General features: G+C 50.5%; 1 protein-coding gene across 4 annotated transcripts in view; it reads right to left on the reverse strand.

The window, feature by feature from the left end:
- Positions 1-2,471: 2,471 nt before the first annotated feature.
- The window catches only part of PTPN5 (protein tyrosine phosphatase, non-receptor type 5), a 58,433-nt gene continuing 36,905 nt past the window's right edge, over positions 2,472-23,999 (reverse strand). Inside the window, exons 3-14 of one of the 4 annotated variants that reach the window (XM_003781165.1) lie at positions 16,111-16,304; positions 15,448-15,459; positions 15,184-15,267; positions 14,474-14,715; positions 13,101-13,290; positions 11,137-11,221; positions 7,226-7,305; positions 6,904-7,041; positions 6,302-6,412; positions 3,580-3,740; positions 3,375-3,488; positions 2,472-2,980 (exon numbers count right to left, since the gene is read on the reverse strand). In XM_003781165.1, coding sequence (XP_003781213.1) covers positions 2,887-2,980; positions 3,375-3,488; positions 3,580-3,740; positions 6,302-6,412; positions 6,904-7,041; positions 7,226-7,305; positions 11,137-11,221; positions 13,101-13,290; positions 14,474-14,715; positions 15,184-15,267; positions 15,448-15,459; positions 16,111-16,304 — 1,505 coding nt within the window. In that variant the 3' untranslated portion in view covers positions 2,472-2,886. Of the gene's footprint in view, positions 2,981-3,374; positions 3,489-3,579; positions 3,741-6,301; positions 6,413-6,903; positions 7,042-7,225; positions 7,306-11,136; positions 11,222-13,100; positions 13,291-14,473; positions 14,716-15,183; positions 15,268-15,447; positions 15,556-16,110; positions 16,305-23,999 lie in introns of all 4 variants that reach the window. The other 3 variants (XM_003781164.2, XM_023510295.1, XM_023510284.1) reach the window with 3 other exon arrangements.

Raw genomic sequence — 23,999 nt, forward strand, 5'->3', positions numbered from 1 at the left:
CCACTTTTCAATCCCTATTTAGTATTATGAGTGAACTTACGGTTCACTTGGTCAGAGAAATGACCTGTCCAAGGTCACAAAGAGTAGATGCCTGGCCTCCTGACTCCAGTCCAGTGGCCTTCCAGAGAGCCTAAAGGCCTTCTTCTGAGGCAGTTGGTTTGAGGCTAACCTTTACCACTCCTCACTCTCCACATATCTCTGCCTGGGCCACTCTACCTCTGTGTTCTGACACCACTCCTGTCCCAGCTCATGTCCTCTACCCTGTGTCCGACTCTGGACTCAGAAGGCAGCAGCCAGCTCTGCCCCTTTCCTGAGGGAAGAGAGAAGCCTTACCTTTTGTGCTTACCAATCCCTCCCAACACTTGAGTGTCCACAGCTCTGGAGGCTCAGCTGGTGCCTGGATGGAGGGTGGCCAGTCTCCTCCTTCCTTTGCTCCAACAGTGGTGCCACTGGGAATCACCTGGTTTTTATAAGTCTGTCCTCCCCTGGGAGGTGATCCCTTACTCAGGATCTGCAGCTGTCTCGGCTAGATGGTACACTGCTTTGTGGTAGGGAGGAGAAAGGGGGAGAGAGAAGCAAGGCTGGATCCAGAGCTGGAGGAAGTGCACAGGTAGGTAGGAGGCTGAGGGTGGTGGTCCAGGGGAACTTCTCTCATTCCCCTGTGGTAGAGGTTTTGGTTCTCCCTGCTGCTAGGTGGGACCTCTCTGAGCTGAGGAACTTAGGGTGTGCGAGTGTGCACATATGCATGCTTAGGTGCATACACAGTCCAGTGGGGTTTGGGAGCAAAGCAACGGGTCTGTATTTTCCAGGAACTGGGAGGCTGAGGTGGGTTATAGCATTTGCCACTTTGCACAAATCCAGAGGGCACCATTCATGTTGAACTGTATGTGTGGTTCATGCAAAGCCTGAGTGGCCTTAGAGGGTCACCTTGGGAGAGGACCGGGAAATGTTAGCTCCTTCCCACTCCACCAGCTCAACCTCTCTAATCTGGGTAGCAAGGTAGGAAGGCCCATCTTCTGGGGGGAGATCTCTGTTTGAAGGTGGCTGGAGAGCATGCACCCTTTCTCTGGGACCCTCATCTGGGCTGCTTCATCCACCCTGTGTCCTTTCCTCGTCATCTGAAGCATACTCTGTAGGCCTGAACCCTTGGCCAACCAACCCAAGGTACTGGTATCTTATAAGGAGCTGTTGTGGACACCCTCCTGTCCTGGGGTGACCCCCACTTGCCAACACTGGCATCACAGCTACTTTTGCTCCATCTCAGGGGGACAGGGGATAAGAATAGAGCAAGAGTGTCTAGAATGACTTAGGATCTAAGGCCACAGGCAGATTCCCTGGGCCCCTTGGGAGGGGCTGCTGTTGGCCCAGGCCTTACAAGGGAAACTTCTGGGCTGCAGCTGCTGTTTGGACCTGTGGAACTAACATGGGGTAAGTGTTTGGCCAACAGGGGGTGCCCTGGGAGTGACCTGAACATCCCCTTGCCCCAGCCTTGGCCTTTGTGGCCCATCTGCCACAAAGAAGGGTGCCAGGGTGGCCTGGCAGACACTTTGTCTTCCCTGGATGCCTTCCACACCTGTCTTAGAGGCTCCCCATGGCCCAGAGCACCTGGCTAGGCTGGGGCTGAGGGTACACGAGAATCCTGCAGAATGGACTTATTTTGGTTTTTCAAATTTGGATTTGCTCCATACTCCCAAAATCCACAAAGGGTGCCAGTAAGTGTGAGGGCCAGGCTCTGTGTGCTGGCCCAGGAGGGATGGGCACAGAGGCTGAGAGCAGGGAAGCAGAAGTGCAGGGCAGAGGAAAGTCACACAGACCCAGGTTAGTTTTGCTCAAAATGCTCCATTTATTGCTCTATTCAATGACCACGAGCGAATTATAAAAAGACACCAAATGTCTCTCTGCCGTGGAATAAATATTTAAAGTCAGCAATAAAAACATGTGGCTCCAGGATAACACACGTTGCCAAAGAATCATGCATGCCCTGCTGATGGGCTCTCAACACACGCAGACATGGGAACACACGTGGAGCGACTTCTGGGAAGGCTTTCCCACAGTGACATGGAGAAATGTCTCACACAGATCTAGGGTTGAGTACTCCCACCCCCCCCAAGTCCCCTCCCCCACCCCCCACTGGGGTCCAGGTCCTCTGGGTTCCCAACTCTCATCTGTCCCCTTCCTCTTCAAAGCCTCATAGACTGGTCAGTGCTTCCTGAGGGCATCTGCTACCCAGAGGTCACCCTGGCTTTGATGCCCACCCCAACCCAGAGACTTCTCCCAGTTGAGATCTTTCTGCCAACCCCTCAGGAACTCCCCATGCCTGACCTCCAGGTCCTCAGTGCCCACCCATTCCTGGTCCCAATAACTGGGGCAAAATGCAATCTTCTTGTTGGGAGAAGTCAAGGTGGGGCCCAAGGCAGGCCCCTCTGCCTGGGCTGCTTAGGGGCTGGAGCTTATTACCCCTTTCCTGGGTCGAGGAGACACAGTGTCCGGTACAGACAGTAGAGATGATGGACAGACAGAACACGCTGCAGCAGGACGCTAGGAGTGTGGCACAGAAATGTTTTGTATCAAGTAGTGATGGAATCATCGTTAAAAACTGAGGCACCAGGCCTGAGCCCTGTGGGTCAGGCCCTGGGGCCCCAGGCCTGGCCTGGCACATCCCTCCCCTCCCCCTACTCCCCAGTATGTACAGTAGGAAGAGCTATGCTGGGGGGCAGGGGCCAGGCCAAGGCTAATAGAGCAGGAGGGAGCAGACAGAAGGAAGGAAGCAGGAGCAGGTAAGGGCAGGGAGCAAGCCCAGGACATGGGGCAGAGCCCTGGGAGGCTGGGGTGAGCGCTCAGACTCAGGCTGGGCAGTACCCAGAGGACCTTGGAGGAGGAGCTTGGTCACTCTGAGGACTGGTGGGACAGCTGCTTCTCGTAGAGGCTCATGACGTGGTGCACAAACTGGTACTGCTCACATGTCTGGATCATGCCACCCCTGCCAGGCAGAGATGCACGATGGGGATGGGCTCACGGAGGATGGGCTGCGGGAGGGGGCCCAAACCCACAGAGCGCAATCATTTGTGAGGCACACTAGGGGCCTTGTACTTGTGCGGCTTGGAGAGACCAACCTTTGCCAGCCATTGCCCTCTCCCCTTCCTGTCAGAGACACAGATGACGTGTCCCACCGCTTTCAGCACTTTCTGTCCATCAAGTCTGTTTATGGCTTGTCTGGCTCCTGCTCCTCCACCCAGCTGTCTTCCCTACTCCTCGTCTGTCAGTCCATACCCAGTGTCCATCTGCCCCTCACCCCCACGCACACATCTGTCTCTCCCTGCTGCCCCCAGGGCTCTAGCACCCCCCTGGGCCCCCACCCCTGCCCATGGGCTAACCTGTCCTGACGGAGCTGGCACGTGGTCTTCAGGATGTCCACCACACCCTCATGCCGCAGCTGCTGGCAGCAGATGCTGGTGGCAATGAAGCAACCAGTCCTCCCAATCCCTGCGCTGAGGGCCGAGGGGGTGGATGAGGTGAGGTGTGGGGCAGCCCAGGGGATGGGGGATTGCCCTGCTTCAGTGGCTGGCTGGGAGGACCCACCTGCAGTGGACAACGATGGGGGCACAGTGGGGCCCCTCCTGCTGGGCTGCCTCCTCCACCTCCTGTACCAGGTGCAGGAGTGGAGGGGCCCGGTCTGGGGTCTTCTGGTCAGGCCAGGATGTGAACCAGTAATGCTTCAGGCCTCTCTCTTCAGTCCCACTCTGTCGAGGAGACAGAGGCCCACCTCAGATATGTATGAACTCTTTTAGCTCACAAACCAGCCCAGAGATGGGATGGGATGGGACGGGATGGGATGGGATGGGATGAGGATGGACACAGGAAGGAAAGAGAGTGGAACTCCTAACCCCTCCTGTCTATGCCATATCACTTGCTGGCAACCAATAGAGACCCAAAGTCAGCCTGGTATTGGGGACTGGTTGGTGGCACCAGCATTGGTCTTTGGTTCTGCCTCAACAATTTCAGGATCATTTGAGAGAGGCCAAAACTCCTTCCCCAATTCACTACAGTCTCCAGGGTTCCTTATCGTAACAGATGGGCTAGCTGTTCCTTAGTCACATAACCCAGAGGCCCAGGACTCTTCCTCTCACCTTGCTATGCTTTGCCTGCCATTCCCACCTCTATCTATCTGCTTCTATTAAGTGGTGCCAGTTTTACTGCCTTCACCGCCCCCCTCCCCTAAAGTCCCACTGTCACCACCACTTTGACCTTTATCATCAATTCAGTACATGAGATCTCTCCCTCATCCCTGACTGGCTCAGATCCAGAGTCAACATGATCTGTCCACAACACAAATCCGGACATGCTGCTCTCCTGATCAAAACCCTTTGCTGCGGACTAATTTGTGTCCCTCCCAAATTCCCACATTGAAACCAAATCCCCAACATGATGGTATTTGAAGGTGGGGCCTTTGGGAGGTGACAAGGTCATGAGAGTGGAGCCCTCGTGAGGCGGGTGACTGCTCTTTTATAAGAGGCCCCAGAGCTTCCTCAGCCCTCTGCCATGTGAGGACATGAACCAGGAAGTGTGCCCTCACCACAACCTGACTGTGCTGGTGGCTTGATCTTGGACTTCCCAGTGTCCAGAACAGTGAGAAAGAAACCCGTTGTTTATAAGCCACTCAGTCTGTAATATTTTTTTATAGCACCTGAATAGACTATGACACTCTTCAGTGGCTCTCATTGCTCTTCAAATAAAATTCACTCTCCTTATTCCTTAGACTGGCATCTAAGGCACCCATTACAGGGTCTATCCTTCCAGGCACATCTCCTGTCCCTGCTTACTTGTACTCGATGGTCCCATATTCCAAAAGGTTTGTATATAAAATCTCAGGAGCATGTGCACACAACTCTTCCACCTTCCATGCCCTTATTTTTACTTATTTCTCTCTTGGGAATGCTCTCCCTACTTGTTTGTTCCTAGTCGACTCTTAGTCATGCTTGACAACCCCAATCAGCAGCACCACTTCCAGGAAGCCCTCCCTGAGCACACGGGCTGGCTGAGTGTCCTTCCAGATCCCTACCCATCCCTAGCTCAGTATTTACCATCATATGGGTACTTCTTGAGGAATGAGTCCAGGCTTTGGACAGCTCTGTATTCCCCATCTCCAATGCCAAACACAGCTCAGGGCAGGTGCTTGTGATGGTTTATAGACAAAAATAAATATCCTCATATCCTCAGCCCTGGTTCTTTCCAATCATCCCCATGGCATTGAAAAGATAAGCAGCCTGCGCCTCACCTCAGCCTCTCTTTCTGGGGAATGTCTACTTAGGAGCATTCTCTGCATGCTTGGATCACCTGGCTATGACAGGTACCACAGCCTCTGCTCCTTCCTTCCTGACTCTTTGTGGCCTCCACTAAGACCTGTATCTCAAAGCTGTTCAGGCTGGCTGCGTCCTCTGTAGCTGAGGTGTCCCCTGCATCCTACCCAGCATGCTATTGAGGGAGAAAGCAGCTCAGAAGGACAAGTCTCAGGCCTTGAGCTCATTTTCTGTGATAGCACCCTGAGGCTGTCAGCATCAGTGGACTTCCCTGAATGTTTCTGTATAGTGCTTCTGCCTCCTGGTGCCTGGCTCACCTCCTCCAAGCCTTCTGAATTATTACAGTGGTGCTCTACCTTCTCATCCTTTCTCAAAAACAGAACCCCCATTAATTTGATTTCACAGGGATAGTCTCCTCTTATACTGATTCCAAAAGAAGCACAACCTCAGGGCGGGAGGAGGAGCCTACTCTTCCAGGCTGTTTTGTATTGCTCATATTTTCTATGTTTTCCTTTTTTTTTTTTTTTTTTTTGCCATTTTCTGTAACCACAGCCTCCCTGTGCAACCTCAAAGCATCAAGGAGTACCTGCCCTCTGGTGGACATATTGGTTACTACATGCCAGAAACCCAGAGTCCCAGGTCAAGAGACATTTCTAAGCAGATCTCAAAGTTATAATGAACCCTCAGTTATAAGGACAATGCTGGAGGCTGCTGAAGTCCCCTCACCTAGATAGTCCTGGCCTGGGGTACATTTGAAGCCGAGGAAGAAGACATTATGAATGACAGCATTATTAAACGCAGCTGAAGTTTGGGAAATGTAATGGGTTTGGCTCTGCCTCTGGCCCCTAAGTCCATTCACATTCCTTCATTCTCTGCTTATCAGTAAAAGCCAAGAGTTACATAGCCCTCTATTTCAGCTACAGTAGACTTTGGGGCCCTGTTCTTGGTGGAGTTCCCAGTTAAGCTCCTACACTCCATCCTCCCAGCCCAGTCCCAGGCCTCACCTTGAGGGAGATGAGTCGCAGCCGGTAATCCTCAGTGTGAAGGACTTTCTGCACAGTGATCTCAACACCGTCGTACACCACCTGCTCCTCTGGCCAATACTCGGTGCATTTCTGCAGGAGCCCAGACCAGGCTGCGATGCAACCTCATTCCCTTCCCAATGCCCCTCCAGAGCCAGTGGAGAGACATACAAGGGCAACAGGTTTGCTGCTACAGAGAGTCGGGTTTAAATCTCAGCTTCATAACCTATAAACTACTTCCCTTTTCTGAGCCTCAGTTTTCTCATCTGGAAAATAATTGGAAGTAATACCCATTCTGAAGAATTTTTACAGGGATTCAATTAAATGGGCCATTATGGGTACAGAAGCAGCCATTAGCTGTTCTGGCAGCTTAAACAGTGTCGTGTTTAAGGTCGCTCGCAATGGAGGTGGAGAGCCCAGCCTCAAGTTCTGCCTTTCTCTGTGAGGCCCTGAGCAAATAACTTAGCCTCATGGAGCCTCACATTTTCTCATCCTGGCAGTGAATACCACCAACCTCCAAGATCATTGTTAAGGATTAATACGTAAATGAGAAACTCAGTGTAGGGCACAAAGCAGGTCCCTACCTCATTCATCTCCTCGATATTGGTAATCATGACAATGATGGGCGTATGCTCCTGCCACACCATGCGCCAGAAGTCGGCCACTGTGCTGACGATGGGTCCCTGAGTGGCGATGTACACCTTCTCCTCCCCACCGTAGCCCTGTGGCCAGCCAAGTCCAGGTGGTCAGGGCCAGAGGCAGCACTCTGACCCTGACCACCTCCCCGTCTCAGGCTCCTCCCAGGAGCTGGTAGGAGCCACACCAGCTTAGGGACAAGGCTGGAGGGCGGGTCCCATTGACTCAGGACTCTGCTTTGGTGAGAGGCTGTTGGATGGGGATACATACCCGTATGTAGTTGGCATTGATGTAGGAACTCAGAGGGTCATCAGGGTCTGGTGAGGTCAGACACACTCTGCTGTGAGGGTCTGGGGTAGGGGGAAACAGGTGAGGCTGGAAGCTGAGCCCTGTTTGTACAGGGCCCACCTTCTGTGGTCCACTCCAGGGCACCCACATTACTTCTGGGACTTTAGCATTTCTTTCTTCCCTTGTTCTGTCATGAAACATTGACTCATCTGTGGGCCATTCAGGCAGGGGTGATATAGGATGAAGAGGAAAGTAGAGAGAGAAAGATGCCCTGGGTCTCTACTTCTATAGGCTCAATGCCTACCCTTTGCCTGTGCCCCTTAAGCTGCCCTATCCTTACTGTGTCTTATGTTATGGAGAGGAGAAAGCTAAGTCAATAAAGGAATTACCTAGGGCACAGATGCTGGACAGAGGAGGCAGCTAGAGTTGGAGTACAGACTTCAATGGCTTCTAAGTATGCTTATAAAACATACGGCCTTTCAAAGCCTCGGTTTTCCTACCTATCAAATGAGGGCAAAGATGCCTACTTCCTTGGGTTATTAGGAAGATAAAAGAGGAAACAGATGTAAAAGTGTTATATAAACTATAAAATGCCTTAAATGTATAAAGAACTGTTAAGATTTGGGAGGTACAGCTGGGTATGGTGGCTCATGTTTATAATCCAGCACTTTGAGAAGCCAAGGCAGGAGGAATCCTTGCTTGAGGCAAGGAGTTTGAGATCGTCCTGGGCAACACAGTGAGACCTCATCTCTAATAATTCTTTTTCTTCATCATCATCATCAAATTGGCCAGGTGTGGTGGCAGGCACCTGTAGTCCCAGCTACTCAGGGGGCTCAGGCAGGAAGATTGCTTGAGTCCAAGAACTTGAGATTTTAGTGATCTGTGATCATAGTGCTATACTCTAGGCCTGGATGACAGAGAGAGACCCTATCTCTCAAAAAAACCAAAAATTTTTGGGTAGAAATTTGAGGGAGACTATTGGGATGAAAAAGGTGAAGCCTCTCACATCTATGACGAAACTGTAGGATCTTAGCTATGTGGACCTATGTGCACAAAGACTTTTTTTTTAAAATCTATTTACACATCAAATCCCATAGTAATACATTCCTGTAACATCCTGTTCTTCTTGGAGTAGATTTTGTTTTGTTCCAGCCACAGCTTCATTGTATTGACTATTCTGTCAACCTTCAGAGTTTGAGTCTGAGATTGGGAGGTATGTGGGATAGGCAGGGAAGCTGGCTGGTAGCCTAGAGTCCTGGGTTCTGGGGTTCAACCCCATTATCTTATCCCTTATTTAAGTTTTTTCTCCTATAATAGGAAGGGGCTGAACTAAAGGCACTTCCAGTGTGCACATTTTGGGGCTCTCAAAGGCAGTAGAGGAGAGTCCACACCACTAAACCAGAAAGCCCCGCTTTAAATCCTAGTTCTCTGACTTAATTAACAGTGTCAATGTGGGCCATTATGCTTGATCTCCCTGTCTTACCTGTAAACTGGGGATACTCCTTCCACAATGACCTCACTTATTTTGTAAAAGGCGAGCCTTTAGTCGTTAAGTTAGACTAGCATAAGGTAAACACTGTATGGCAGGTAGTTGTTATTACTGCTATTATTATAATAAATTAATGGATAAATAGGATTCCAAACATAGTAGGAGGAACAGGAAAGGGGATATGCCCAGGCCTCTTCTCCCTAGATCTTTTCTTGCCCCAGCTCCATTTCCTGGGGTTCTGGCAGGTGACTTGGGAGGTGGGGCAGTTTTTACAGACGGGCATAGAGGGTAGCAGGTAGGGAGAGGAGTGAGGATAAGTGGGAGGGGGTGCTTCTGCGTAGCCAGCAGCAGAGAAAAGTGGGGCCCTCTCTTCCTGGGCCAGCTCCCTTTTCTTTATCTGCAGGGAATACCATCCTGTGGGATTCCAGCACTCAGGGCAAGGTAGGAACTGGTGAGAGGTGAGGGGAGGAACCAGATGACAAAGGTCTTATAAACCATGGTTAGACAGCAGGACCTAAACCTGAGGATTACGAGGGGGGCAGTGATGATAAGGAAGGCAAGGACACGATTAGATTTCTGTTCTGTATCATTTTGGTGGCAAGGTTAGAAGATGGAGGAAGATATATAAGTCAGCAGACGAGTTAGGAGATTACTGAGATGATCCAGCTGAGAAGCATCAAGGAACACAGGTCTACCATACCTGGCACAACTAGAAGGGCATCTATGTAAATGGTGGCCCCTGGAATTGGGGAATGAAAGCCCTACCCCCAGAACAGTCATTTGGCAGTGAGCATGGAGAGGAGGAGCCAGCTTTGAGAGCTATTCATGCATTCATTCAAGTAGGTGCAGAATGTCTACCGTGTTCTGGCACTGTTTTAGTGCATGGGTTACAGAGGTGAAAGGGACAGAAATTACTCCTCTGCATCTTGTTCCCAGTGCTTCCTGTGGGAACAAGGAAGAGGTCACTCTCTTATAACTGTGCATGGGCCTGTCTCTCCCACTAGATTGGGAGGTCCTTGTGCAGAAAGTCTGTATCCTATTCACACCTAAACCCTTCAGGCCCAGAGGCAGAAGCTGAGGAAATGTGTGCCTAGTGAATGAGAGAACAAACCTCAGCATGTCCTGGATTTGAGAGGCAGCCTCTGCCAAACCTGGCCTCCCTCTGCCCCCCAATCCAGGCTCAAGAGGGTGTAGGGTCAATTTTTGCTGAACACAGCCAAGATTCTGTGTTGGACTTGGAGGTCTCAAGGCTCTGGGCATGGCTTGAGCCTCTCAGCAATCTGGTGAGGATCATGTGGAATCATGGCCTGCTTCCATCTTCCCCCAGTGGCCACTCTGAACAGCCAGCAAAGCCCTGGGTTCTAGGTCTTGAGCCCTGAGCTCCATCCAGGTAGGGCTGAGAGAGGGAGGGCAAGATGAGGGAAGAGGTGAGCAGTCCTGAATAATGCATCCTGGCCTTAAATGGCGCTCTGTTTAACCAGAACTACCTAGAGACTCTGTAACCATAGCAACTACAAGTCGATATTTTAAAAGTTAAAAATAAGTCATGACATCTTACATGTTGTCAGAGATGCTGATGGCAAAACTGCTTTTTTAAAGCCTTGCTACTCCACAAACTGAGTGGAGTAGGTTTGCAGGGATTCGCTTTCAACAGGTCACCTCCAAGCTAGCCCTGGGGCCTGGGCTAGAACTTGGCATGGGTGGCAGGAAGACAAGGGCTTCATGAAAATCACCTGAAAATGACACCCTGGGGCTGAAAGAGCAACATCAGGTCACTTGGTGTAACTGCCCCCAGAGGAAGAAAAGCCCTCCGATACCTTCTGAGGGATTGCTCATGTAGCCTCACTTGAACACATGGAGTGATGGGGAACTCACTACCTGACAGAGGCAGCTCATTCCTCTGTGGGGTGGATCTATCTGTTAGGGACTTACAATGTAGACAAAGAGCCTAATTCTGCAGTCGCAGAGGCCTTGGGCTGAAATCCAGCTCTGTACTTGTGCGACTGTGGGTAAGCCACTTAACCTCTCTGAACCTCAATTTCCTCTCCTTAGAATCTGCCTACTCTGAAGAGATAAAGGATGTGAAACACCTTTCTGTCACCATACCACACTGGCTAGGAGGCTCCTGTTATCACCACCCTTTCTCTTGAGATTTCTGTGGGCCCCGAACAATACTTGGCCAGGCAGGGCAAAGGTCCAGAGTACTCTGTGAGGGAATGCACCAGCCTCTTCTCTCACCAGGGTGGGAACTCCCCACCTCTTCACTGCTCATCTCCCAGTTCTCTATCCCTTCTCCTCCAGTGGTGACTGTCCCATCATCCCTGGAGGCCCAGCTTCTTCAGGGCAAGGGGGCACCCATGTGAAGGTGAGCTGCCCCCATGCCCTGGGGACAGCGAGTACTCACTGGGAAGTATGGTTTTGTACCGGTTCTTCCGCACCAGCCCAGGGATGTCATATTCTTTTGGATCCACAAAGTTCATGGGGATCTCCTGCAGGAGGAGGATACAGGGTTGTGACCACCTGTGGGCTGGCTCTCACCGACATTAGAATCCAGGAATTGGACTGAGTGCATGCATTCATTCAACAAACATTTACTATTAAATGAGTCAGCGCCCATAAAACATTTAGAACAGTGTCTGGCACATGCTGAGTGCATAATAAATGTTATTATGACTATTGTTTATGGAGGGCCACCCTGGCGTATAATAGACACTCAATAAATGGTTGAAGAACAGGACAAAAAGTAACCTGGCTAACTGCTACTGCCCTCCACATCCTCTGTGCATCATTTCTGCCCTGGGCAATCCCACCTTGGGAGCTTGATTGGTGCTGCTTACTCTGTGGTGATACCCACCCCATCTTTGTCACCTCAGGTCCTCACCTCCCCTCTGAAGCCTTTCCTGATTCGCCAGCAGGAAATGGAACCCTCCTTGTGAGCTCCCAGGTGTACCTGCAGCCCTCCATCATTCTCTGTGGCAAAAGCTCCAGCTAGGCACCTCTCTCCTGGCATGGGAGTTCTTCTTGGACCTGCCTGTCTTTACTTCCAGGTATGCAGGTTTCTTCTCTATTGTTAACCTCCCATTCTCCATCCTGTCTCCAGGCCTGAGCTGATGGTATGCTGCTTGCTGGGAGCACTGGCCTCGTCCTCCATTTCCCCAAGTTGTTCCCACCCTTTAAGGTGCCCTGTCCCCACCTCCTCCTGATGTCCTCCAGGGTGACTCCCCCACGCCTCTGGCCTCTGCACTCCCTTCCAATCCGTCTGCATAGTTTAGCACCTTTTCATACCTAGTTTCACACTTTTGTTGTTCTGGGGCACAGTATGTATGGGCTTTGTGTAATGAAGTTCATGACACCTCTTAGGGGTGTTGTGAGAATGAAAAGAAAAAAACACAGCAAAACTGCCCCTAGTGTGGGCGCTCAGGCCATGTTTCTTCCTTTCTGGCAAAGTCAACAATGATCCACTGAATGTTCAGGGAAGGAGGGAGAGGATGTGAGTTCTCTCTTCAAGGGGAGATGATGGCTATGGGGACTCAGCAAGAGCTGAGGCCGGGGTGGTTCAGAAGGGCTTTCTAGAAGCATCCAGGCTGGGGTGGGAAGTAAGTAAAGGTTGATAGTGTAAGCAAAGAGGAGGAAGGGACTTAGGCCCCAGAGGGGCTAATGGGGGAGTCACCCTGGAGGACATCAGGAGGTGGGGATGGGGGTGAGCCTTAGAGGGTGGGAACAGGACAGACAACAGCAGATTAGACAGAAAGGCTTGTCCAGAGGGTGGAGGATGAAGCAGACGGCTGGCAAAGTAGGCTGGGGCTGGACTGACTCAGGTGAGGTGGGCTGTCTGCAGATGGTGCCACATTCTGGACAATGTGGGGCAGTGATTCAAAGAGTGATGGAGGTCTTCTCAGAGGGGAGAGCCATCTGGTCCAGATAGCAGGGCAGGCTGGGGCCAGGGACCAGAAGGAACAAGATGAGAGGGAGGGACACTCTACTCCTTCAGCTTCTACTGGGAGGAACTTCCTCCCAGTACTCACATCCTTTCTCCCATTCCTGTCCACAAAAGTGGGCAAGTTGCCTGACAGATAAGTTTGATTCAGGAAATGGCCTCTGGGCCTAAGTCCCTTCCTCCTTCCTCTCTTTGCATACATTATCAATCTCTTTATTCCCTGCAACCACTTTATTATTTTCATCCCCATTTTGCAGATGAGGAAACTGAGGCTCAGAGAGGAAGGACCTTGCCCAAGGTGGGAGAGCTGATAATGAAGTGAAGTTAGTCTACTCCAGATGCTGAATTCTGGACACATATGCTCCACTGCCTGGATAGGTGGATGGCTGATATGAATAGAAAAGGAGGTGGGCCGGATCAAGGAGACTCACAAAGAATTCTGCCTGTAGCAGGAAAGGGTCCAGGGCCTTTTCGTGAAGCTCCTCAGCTTGGAGGACACGGGAGGCACTGAGCAGGTATTCGCGGGCTGACTCCTCACGTGGAGACATGAGATAGCCAAAGCCCTCCTCGTTGCAGCCCGGAGTGCACATATCCAGGGTCAGGGAGACGTTGGAGCCCCTCCTGGATGGATCAGGAAAGGGGGAGTAAGATTCAGAGGCAGGGAGAGGAACCAACAGGGGGTGTTGGGGGCGGTGGGAAAATGAGGGAGGGAAAAAGCAGGTGGGAACGGGGTGGGCTTGAAGAAGGGGGGTAGGCATGTGACAAGACACCCTGTCAAAGGTGCATGAATCTCAGCCCTGAGGCATAGGCCTGACTCTGTCTCCTTCCTCCCACAGTGGAACAGCTGGATTGGGAGTTTGGGGCTCTAGTTCTAAAGGTTCCATCCACAAGAAGCCCAGCATAGCCCTCCTCTGGACTCTCGGCCACTGCTGGAGGCAGTTCCTCCCTGTGGCCCTCAGATAGATGGGTCTTGCAGAAAGAAGACACCTGCCTAGAGCAGAGAATCAGGGCTTGAGCCCAGAGGATGTGCCAACATCCTCTGTGTCACAGCCCTGGACCCAGCAGTCCTGGGAAGAGGATGCCAATGAATCAAGGACATCTCACTAGGACAGGGTAGGACCCTCAGCTGTCAGGGAAGGAAGGAATCCCAAGAGCATCTTCACAAACTCTACTATGCTCATTGCTCATAGTCCAGGAAGGGCCCTCATTATAAAGAAAGGGAAACTGAGTCTCCATGAGAGGATAAGAATGGTGTAGGCTTTCACAGAGCTGAAACAAAAAGCTGAGTTTTCTGCCTCTTCATCTAGTGTTCTTTCCATGACATTGTTTGGGTAATAAACCTGGTATGATCTGGCTTACCCAACTAAGCTCTAAAAAAAAGTGTGTCTACACCCAGTGAGTATTCTGTGGAACACCGTGAGCACTCTGTATGGGAGATTTTGTGGGCAGGGGACTTTGGGAAATGCCTCATACTGCCCCTTGATGATTTACAAATAATACAAGCATGTTAAAAGCTATGACAAGCCCTGCAGTAAAGAAACTCACTTAACTTATTTGAGCACAAGAGAGTGTGAGTATGAATGCACAGACACCTCTGCATGCCTATGTGTGTGTCTGCGGTATCTATCTCTCAGCATTCATCTGGGGCACTCTGATCTACGTGAATGACCCCAAGAACATGTGTCTAAGCTAAGAGACCAGCTTTGTCCTAGGCCCTGAGAATCAGAGTCAGGCATCCACCTATCTTATTGAGAGCTACATGCTTAAGAGCCCATAGAGCCCGCCCCTCCTCCACCCCTCCCACCTCTCTTGCAGACCCATGGACTTGACAGTCAGTGATGCGGGGTCAGCCTCAGGCTTGATGTCCATCACGCAGTCAAACACAGGAGTCTCTGGCACGGGATCCGGGTCCAGGAAATCATCCTCGACTTTCTCCTCCATCCACTCCGAGTAGGTGAAGGAGGGCTGGCGGCTCACTGACTGGCGCCTGTCCTCGGGGGGCAGTGCAGTGGGGGGCTCTGGGGGGGTCCTCAGGAGGTGCCACACCTGGGTGGGGGTGTATGGCATCACAGACACGGGACCATTCCAGCTGCCTCCTGAGTTCTTGGGGGTGCTCACTCTTGGGATTGAGTCTCTGGCCCTTCAAAGTGTCTAGAGTGGCCCTGTTTTTCTGAAGCTGCCTACATGGGACTGATTGTTGCCTGGATAAGAGGCTTCACGACCTGTTCTCCCTCCCTGCCCCTCTGTCCCTTGTGGATTCAACCCTTCTTGGTGGGGCCCAGAAGTTCCTACAGCAGTATTTTTCCGGTCTCAGCCCTGTTCCCAGCCCAGATCTCTGCAAACCAATTTTCAGAAACCAACTTTCACCCCTGACTGGGCACACTAGTGGGAGGAAACAGAGTCCTATCCTTGCCCACCTGGGATGTCTAGCCTGAGGGTGGGTTGGCAGTGGTCAGGATCAAGCTTCAGGGTCAGAGGAGGAAAACAACAAGCCTGAGTCAGGAGGCCCCTTACCAGGGTGGTGCCGAGGATCAGGCCCACAGATAGAGAGACCAGCAGCAGACTGGGTACTTCCCAGGTCCCAGTGCCCAGCCAGGCCTGGAGGACAGTAGACAAACAGATTAGCATGGTGTTGGGGACAGTGCTTTCAGGCTCTGAAAACTGCATCCCAGGTCGAGATCATGGAGCAGGCAGAAGAACTGCAGAGGACCAGGGGAGGTGGGACTGGAGGTCCCTGACAGATCCCTCCCACCCTGGGGCTCACTGCAGCATACTCACCGTGGGTCCCAGCTGCTTCAGAAGCGTTAGCAAGGAGGAGACAAGGTTTGTGGCATTCTGCGACCAGATGTGGCCATAGCCGCTGAACCAGAGCACCCCGCAGGCAAGCTGGGGCAGCCGGGGGAGCAGACTGGGTTCAGAGCCCAACTCTCGCCCCCATATTCCCCTTGCTGAGCTTAGCTTCAGCCTCAACTGGGCCCCCCAAGGAGGCTCTTGAACATCTAAGATCCAGACTGGGAAGCTGAGGGAAGGGCCTGGGTGCCACGTGACCAGAGGACTGAGGACTCTCCCTGGAGAAAAACTGACTGAAGGAAGCTGAGAGAAAGCCCTTCCCCAAGGCGAAACTTCAGGTGGGGACATGAAAAGGGAAGTCTCCCAGAAAGCCCTCTACAGACAGGAGTCCTCAGAGAGAACCCCACAGTACAGGGTAGAGGGCTGTGTTCCTGATACTGGGGTTTGGGAGAACAAGGCTTGAGGGCTTAGCTACTGAGGTGGTAGCTCAGAATTCCAGCCTTCCCCTCCCACCAACTTGGAGCCCCTAATGGACACCAAGGAGGCCCCTCATCCCTCCGCCTCTCAGGCAGCCATATTGGAGAGGAAGTGGAAGGCTGTCCCTTTCCCCGCCCTCTCCCCAGGCCCTTGTGAGGCCTGTGACATCCTTACCAGGAGCTGTGAGGCAGCAAACAGGCACAGGCTGCTCTTGACAGTGAGGGAGTGGCTCCCGGCGCCCCGAGGTGGTGGCTTCTGAGCTGGCTCTGAGGGTGGTGAGGGAGGAGGGGGCGGTGGCATCTCTTTCTGTGAATCTGGGAGCCCTTCGGCTTCATCCAGTGCCTCCATCACTACCGGCTGGGGGAGACCTGCGGAAGGTGGGCACGGGCCAGTGATTCCGCCCCGTCCATACACGGGGCTCTGTGACCCACAGCGGGCCGCTCCTTTTGGGGCTGCTGTGGTTGCCTCTCAATCCGGGATCAGTCAGCGTGGCTCCACTTCCAGCAGTCACCCTCGATTAGCAAAGCAATATTCACCTACCTTCGTCAGAAAGAGCTAAGTGTGGGTGGACAAATTATTTCTCTTTTATTTCTCCAGTAACAGAGTTAAAATGGCAGGAGGTTTTTCAGGGAGTTAATATCGTTGTATTTACGCAGCTTCATTCTTTTCCATTTCTTAAGGAAATAAAAAACAACCACCTCAAACTCAATTAAAAAAGGAAAGAAAAGAAAAAAAGACATAGCATAACCAGGACGTGACCCTGAACAACTCACCCACGCCTGCCCTCCAGATTTTTGTCTCTTGGGATCTGTGCCCTGATTGGGGCTGGAGGTTGGACTCTTGACAAGGTCACAGCTACTTGTCTCTCTGCCATCTCAAGCCCTCACACTGAGATGGCATGGGGGATAGGGCAATGTAGAGGGACATCTTGGTGCAGTAGAACTGATATTAGACGTCTAAGATCCAGATCTAGCTCCACCCCTAGTTGATGTGACCTTGGGAGAGTCACTTACTCTCTAGGTTTCAGTTCCCCCACACTTGGAAACTGGGGCTTGGGCTCTAGCCTTAGTTTTCTAACTGTACTTTCAGAGTCCTTGTTTTTTCTCAGGTACAGCAGAGGTGTTATCAAGTGCTCCTCAAGGCAGGATGCTCTGCCTGTATCTGTACCGGATCCTGGAGTTGTGCTCAGCATCCAGAGTTCCATTACTTAAAAGTCGGAACACCTCTGGCTTAGAACTAAGCCTCTGGGTATAGTATGGAGATTCCAGCTGCAGCTACCTCAGTGAGTCCCAAATATTGGAGGTCCCAGCCCAAACTCACATGGTTTAGTTTATTGCCAGGAAGAGAAAATGAATGTGTACAGCTAGACAGCTGGGATGAGGCTGTCTGAATATCACCATGTATGAAAGACAATAGATTTCTTTTCTAGGTGGGTGACAACAGAATCACACCAGGCCAACGTAGTTCTCTGTCTATGTGCTTGTCCACTTGCTTGACAAACCTTTACTGAGCATCTCCTGTGACCTAGATCTACAGTGTAGTTCATTAACCCAGGTCCTGGAGTCACCATATTTGTATCACAGGCTCCCCTTTCCCAGTTGCTGACCCGTATAGCTCCACTCACTATCTTCCAGTCTCACTCCTTGTGACTTCCTCAGGTAAGCCTGCACCTATGCTGTGCACATGCTGTTCTGCCTGGAACATCCCTCTAGCACCTGCCCCGCTCCCCTGCCTCCCACATACATTGTCAAGGTCACTCTTATTCATCTTCTAGATCTCAATCAGATGCTTCCTGAAGTGGGTCCTGCTCCATCACTTATGAGCACCCCACGCTTGTCCTTCATCCCACTAGCAATGACAATACTCCTGAAATGTGCAGGGCCCTGTCCTGAGAGCTTTACATATGTTAACTCATTTCCCCTTCACAGAACCCCTATGAAGTTGGTACTACTGTTATCCCCTCCATTTTACAGAACAGGAAGATGAGGTGCTACCCAAAGTCACCTCACTGGGTTTGATCTGAGGCAGTCCGGTGGGCTCCAGGCTCCATTACACTTGCTATGGTTTGTAAAATAATTTTTGACTATCATCTTTTCTACTCACTTGGAAGTTCTAGGAAGGCAGAGGTGGTTATCAGTTTTATACATCAGCACTGTCTATAGCTGTAGTTGCCTACCCCCAGGCTACAGACCAGTACTGGTCTGGTCCATGGCCTGTTAGGAACTGGGTTTCACAGCAGGAGGTAAGTGAAACTTCATCTGTATTTACAGCTGCTCCCCATTGCTCACATCACTGCCAGAGTTCCGCCTCTTGTCAGCTAAGCTGTGGCATTAGATTCTCGGAGAAGCATGAACCCTACTGCAAACCGCACATGCAAGGGATCCAGGTTGTGTGATAGTTATGAGAATCTAATGCCTGATGATCTTAAGTGGAGATGTAATGTGTTTGAATCATCTTGAAACTGTTCCCTGATGCTGTCTGTGGAAAAACTGTCTTCTGTGAAACCAGTCCTAGGTGAGGACATGGGCCAAAGCATCTATCTAGCACAAGTCCTGGCATGTAAGTCTATGATAAATATTTACTAAATGAGTGAATGATCATGGGCAAATGATAAACTTGTATTCAGTTTCCTTACTTGATAAATGGGTATAATAATATATGCTTCGAAAAGCTGTTATAAAGACTTTAGACCAGGGGTCCTCAAACTTTTTAAACAGGGGCCAGTTCACTGTCCCTCAGACTGTTGGAGGTCTGGACTGCGGGCCCTGGGACGAGTTGGCTGCTAAGCAAGACAGGCAGCAGTGGCAAAAACACCTGGTGGGCCAGATAAATGTCCTAGGCAGGCTGCATGTGGCCCACGGGCCGTAGTTTGAGGATGCCAGCTTTAGACACTAGAGATGAGACATCTAGCATGGTGCCAGGTATTTAGTAGGTACCAAATACATGGCAGATTATAGTTATGACAATATAGAATTCTTTTTCTTTTTTTTGAGACAGTCTCACCCTATCACCCTGGGTAGAGTGCTATGGAGTCATAACTCACAGCAACCTCAAATTCTTAGGCTCAGGTGATCCTCTTGCCTCAGCCTCCCCAGTAGCTGGCACTATAGGCACCTGCCACAACACCTGGATACTTTTCGAGATGGGGTCTTGCTCTTGCTCAGGCTGGTCTTGAACTCCTGAGCTCAGGCAATACACCTGCCTTGGCCTCCTAGAGTGCTAAGATTACAAGCATGAGCCACCATGCCCAGCCCAACAATAAATAATTCTTGCCTCTAAAGGCTCCTGGTGTCATGGGTAAAACTGACCAGCAAATACACATTTACAACACAATGCAATAAGCAATAAATGAAAGGGCTAAGGGAGTCTAAGAGGGCAGGGGCAAGGCATCTGCCTTTGACTATGCAGGTCACAGTTACTGACCGCCTGAGCAGTCAACTCAAATCCTGGAAGCAAGATGAAAAAGGAGGAGCTATGCTAAAGATGGATCATGTAGGAAGCCAGGAGTCCCTACTATTGGTAAGCGGAGGGTTGATTTCTTAAGGGGCAAGGTCTCCATTTAATGCAGCTGACAGGGGATGCCAAGTATGAAAGGGTGGGAAGGGTTTAGGCTGGGGGTCACCTGGCCTCTATGCCTTGGCTCACGTTGCACATGCTGGGGACCTTAGGCAATCCTTTCTCCTCCCTGGATCCCAGTTTCATTATCTATAAAAACAGGGTCTTGAACAAAAATTCAGTGCTGTTTAGACATTTCTGCCAATCGCAGAGGATAAGAAACCAGGGCTTCTTGGGAATAACAGAAAGCTCTCATGATCTCAGACTTTGCTGCTTTAAGATAGATGGGTGTTTTCTGTATTCTACACTATGACATACCTGTACTCATTCTGATATTAAAATTATGTTTTTATCCCCCTCCTAAAGCTTCTAATTAAATTTATGTTTCAGGAAGATGGTGACATCTATCCTGTGGCGTTGCCCTCAGGGGTATATGCACCCTAGTCTGAGAAGCATGGGACCTGCTTGCAATAAAACATCATATAGCCATTATAAATGACTCTGTTGGTGAATATTTAATAACATGGGAAGAAATTTCAATGGTATGGAGAAAGGGAAAGTTCCAAAACAGCATGATATCACTGGCCTAAAAATTAAGAAAGGATAAATGTGTCTCTAAAAAGATGAAAAATGTCAATCAGGCTCGGCACCTATAGCTCAACCGGCTAAGGCGCCAGCCACGTACACCTAAGGTGGCGGGTTCGAATCCCCAGCCCAGACCCGCCAAAACAACAATGACGGCTGCAACCAAAAAATAGCCGGGCATTGTGGCGGGCGCCTGTGGTCCCAGCTACTTGGGAGGCGGAGGCAGGAGACTCGCTTGAGCCCAGGAGTTGGAGGATGCTGTGAGCTGTAATGCCACGGCACCCTACCCAGGGGGACAGCTTGAGGCTCTGTCTCAAAAAAAAAAAAAAAGAAAAATGTCAATCAATCTTAGAGATTAACACGATAGTGCTTGTAGAGCCTGGAGCATAGTAAATGGCTGGCACACAGTAAGTGCTTAGTAAATGTCGTACATAGTAAATGGGGAGACTATAAGCCAGGTGTTAGCAACTGTTCGTTGGGGTGGTGGTAGTCAGATGAGAGGTAAATTTTATTTACATAGCCTAAATTTCCTTTAATAAATAAACAGACAACTTTATATGTGATATGTGTAAGTATATATACACACAATTTTTAGTGAGAAAAAAGTATTTTTTTAGAAAAAATCATAGTTCTGAGTTCAGATATCATGAAATTCAGTGTTCCCCAATTTCAGGCCCTGGTTCCTACCTTTCACACATAAACACACATGCCTGGATATAAGAGATTGGAAGAGTACGTGTGGCTCTGTGAGACCTACCCAGCAGCACAACAGCCACTCAGAAGGCAGGTCCCTTGGATACTGTGTGATCATCATTTTTGCATATGAAAGATAGCAGGTTAGCTGCCTTGCACGGGGGTGGAAGGAAAACTGCAGGCTGGCAGGGCCTTGTATGCATATCTCAGAGACAAAGGGGGAGGCCTTTTAATTTTCTTTTAAACCACTGGGCACCTGGCAGCTCTGGGGGCCAGAAGCGTCCGACTGATGGGTATTTACTGGGTATCTGGCCGATGTATATTTTTCAGAGCAGGGTTTATTTAGAAGTTTTTCTGGGTAGAAATCTGTTACCTTTTAACCTGGCAAGACACATTCAAACACACACTACATTCTGCAAATAATTTTGGGGGAGATTCATGGATGTCAACTTAAGAACCCCTGATACAGGGGGTTGGCAGTGGACATCTGTCACGGAAAGTGGTGAAAGGTACAGAGATGGAGAACTGGGCAAGGAACCTATCCTTTTGATTTTAGGCTCTGTTCATCTGTGTACTGAGTCCAGCACACATTTATATGTGATTATATGCCAAGCACTGGGAACACAAAGATTCAATTTCATGCAATTCAGGAAGCATTTACTTCTTACCTACTTTGTCAAGCACTGGGCTAAGCTCTAGGGATACAGCAGTGAACCAAACAGTCCCCACCTACGTGAACCACTGTGGTTCTGGGCCTATTTGTCCTTTTGGCCTCTGTTCCACTCCTAGAGATGATGCCACATTTCTCTCCACCCTGCCCTCTCTTTCATTCACTATCTTGTTCTGGGAATGATAATGCCGCCTCACTGGGCTGGCTCTGTTCACTTCCCAGAGTGCTTCTGTGCACGCAGTTGCATCTGCTTCTTTCGGCAGCCCTGTGAGGTAGACATTGTCATCATCAGCCCCGTTTTGTCAGTGAGAGGCGGCTGCTTGTGTCAAGGGCTGGCTTTTCAATAGTTCACAGCGAGGTAGCTGCTTTGCCACTCATGAAACCCTGACTCAGAGGCAGCTTGCTGACAAGTGATTTAACATCAGGCTCCTCACAAGCTCTCCTCCTGCACAGGGTGAAGGGATTTTCCAGGAGAGGAAATGAAGACTTGGGGAGGTTAAGTGCCTTGCCCAACTAAGTGCAGACCTGACATTTGAACCCAACACTAAGAGATATTTCCATTTTGCCATACTACTTCCCACTGACGGGTCATAGCAGCAATTCGAGGAGGATGGAGAGAACTTGTGAGTGAGGGAGGCAGGCCCTGGGTCTGGAGGAAACTTGAACTCTAACCAGCTGTGTGTGGTGCAGTCCCGGCTGGTAGATCCTCAAATCCTACGTGTACACAGTGAAGGAAAGCAGTAATGGAAGGCAAAGGCTCAGTATCCCAGTCCAATGCTCTAGGCATCCTGGGTAAGGCATGCAGGCAAATGGCCTTCAGATTTCACCTGGGGCATGAGGAAACACTATGATCCCTCTCCTGTCACCTAGCTCCCAAATCCCACCATGAAACTCTACAGCTACCCTGTGCCCTGGGGCTGCTGCTGCCTGAGATCCAGAACTCCGGCTGCTCCTGTCAGTGACTCATCCTTTGAGCTCCCAGGCTGCCAGCCCACCGGAACTGGAGTGGCAGGCTGGCTCAGTCTGTTCCTGTTTATGTGAGGGGGGAGGCTCTGTCCCAGTTAGCTTTTCTTCTCTTCCTAACACAGCCAGCAGTGACCTTCCAGCCATGCCCACACAGCCACAGGGGGCCCGGCCCAACAGAACAGGACACTCAGACCTGCCTAAGCTTTAAGAACCACTGGCCATCAGAGCCTAACAGGCCCAGGACATTTGGTCCTGCCTCCTAGTTTCCCAGATGGAGAAACAGGCCCAGAGAGGAGAGGTGGCTTGCCCAGGGTCAAAAGTCAGCAAATGGCATAGCCTGGATGTCAGCTGCTACCACAGTCACTATCAGCTAACATGTTTGATGCTACGTGTGGGGTCCTGTCCCAAGGTTCTTTAAACACATTAACACATTTAATCCTTACAACAATCCTAGAAGGTAGGTTCTACTCTGGGGGAAACTTGAACCATTTTACAGATGAGGAAACTGAGGCACAGGGAAATTAAGTCACTTGGCCAAGGTCCACTAATTAATGGGTAGAAGCTAAGACTAGAACCCAGGCAGTCTGCCTCTAGAGCCCATGCTATTGGCTAACATACTAGACTAGACTAACTTCCAAATCCAGGCCCAGGCATTTTGCTTCTGCACCACCTCATCTTGGAGAAGTTTCTAACATCCTCCACCCCCCATCCATCTGGGTGATGGGTCTGGGCTCTACAGACTGTTACCATGTCCAAAATGTGCCCACTAGACCCTGACCCCTTGTTTATGGGATTACTGTTCCTATCTCACCATGGGGATGGAGGGAAGTGTGGGAGGCATACTGGGTAACCTTAGGTAATTTCCTACCAGCTCTCCTCTGTGGAGGGTTAATCAACAGGGAGGATTTATCCTCCTACGCTCCTTCTCTACCAACTCTGAGCCAGGCACATTATCTGCCTCATGCCACTCAAGACTCACAACTATGTTGTGGGTTGACATTACTGCCCATATCTTATGTGTGGAGTCATGGGGTCACAGAGCCGGGAAGTAGCAAACCTGGGATGTGAACAGTTGATGGATCTCCAGATCTGTGATCTTTCTCTTATTCCACAGTAAGGTCTAGAAACCCATAAGAGGCATGGGGTAGGGCAGATTTACCTACCAGGCCTGTTTTGAAGTTTTGGTTGGATAGGCCCCAAATCAAGGGAGGTGCTGCTAGAGGAAGAATCTAGAAGGAACATTCCCAATTGGCCATTTCTGCCATACAGTGACACACCCTCAGGATTGCCCTGGGCTCTGAGAGGGAGAATTTGGCTTTGCTGGGCACTGTTGTGGTTTCTTTCCTCACTGGGAGAGGCTGCAGTGGAGGCCCCTCATTTTCTGCTGTCTTTTGGGGGAGTGTAGCAAGCAAACTACGAGATAGATGCTAAGTGGTGCCTGAGAGTAGAGTCCCCCAAACCACAGCAGACATTTACTGAGTGCCTGCAAATGCCCGCCCCTTCACTAAGATTATCTTCTGTTTTCAAGATGTTTTATGTTTCACCCCAACTCTGACCAGCAGGACTCCTAGCAGCAAGAATAGCCCAGTGAAAA

Source organism: Otolemur garnettii, unplaced genomic scaffold, assembly GCF_000181295.1.
Source record: "Otolemur garnettii isolate 467f Iridium unplaced genomic scaffold, OtoGar3 scaffold00001, whole genome shotgun sequence".
Lineage (NCBI taxonomy): Eukaryota > Metazoa > Chordata > Mammalia > Primates > Galagidae > Otolemur > Otolemur garnettii.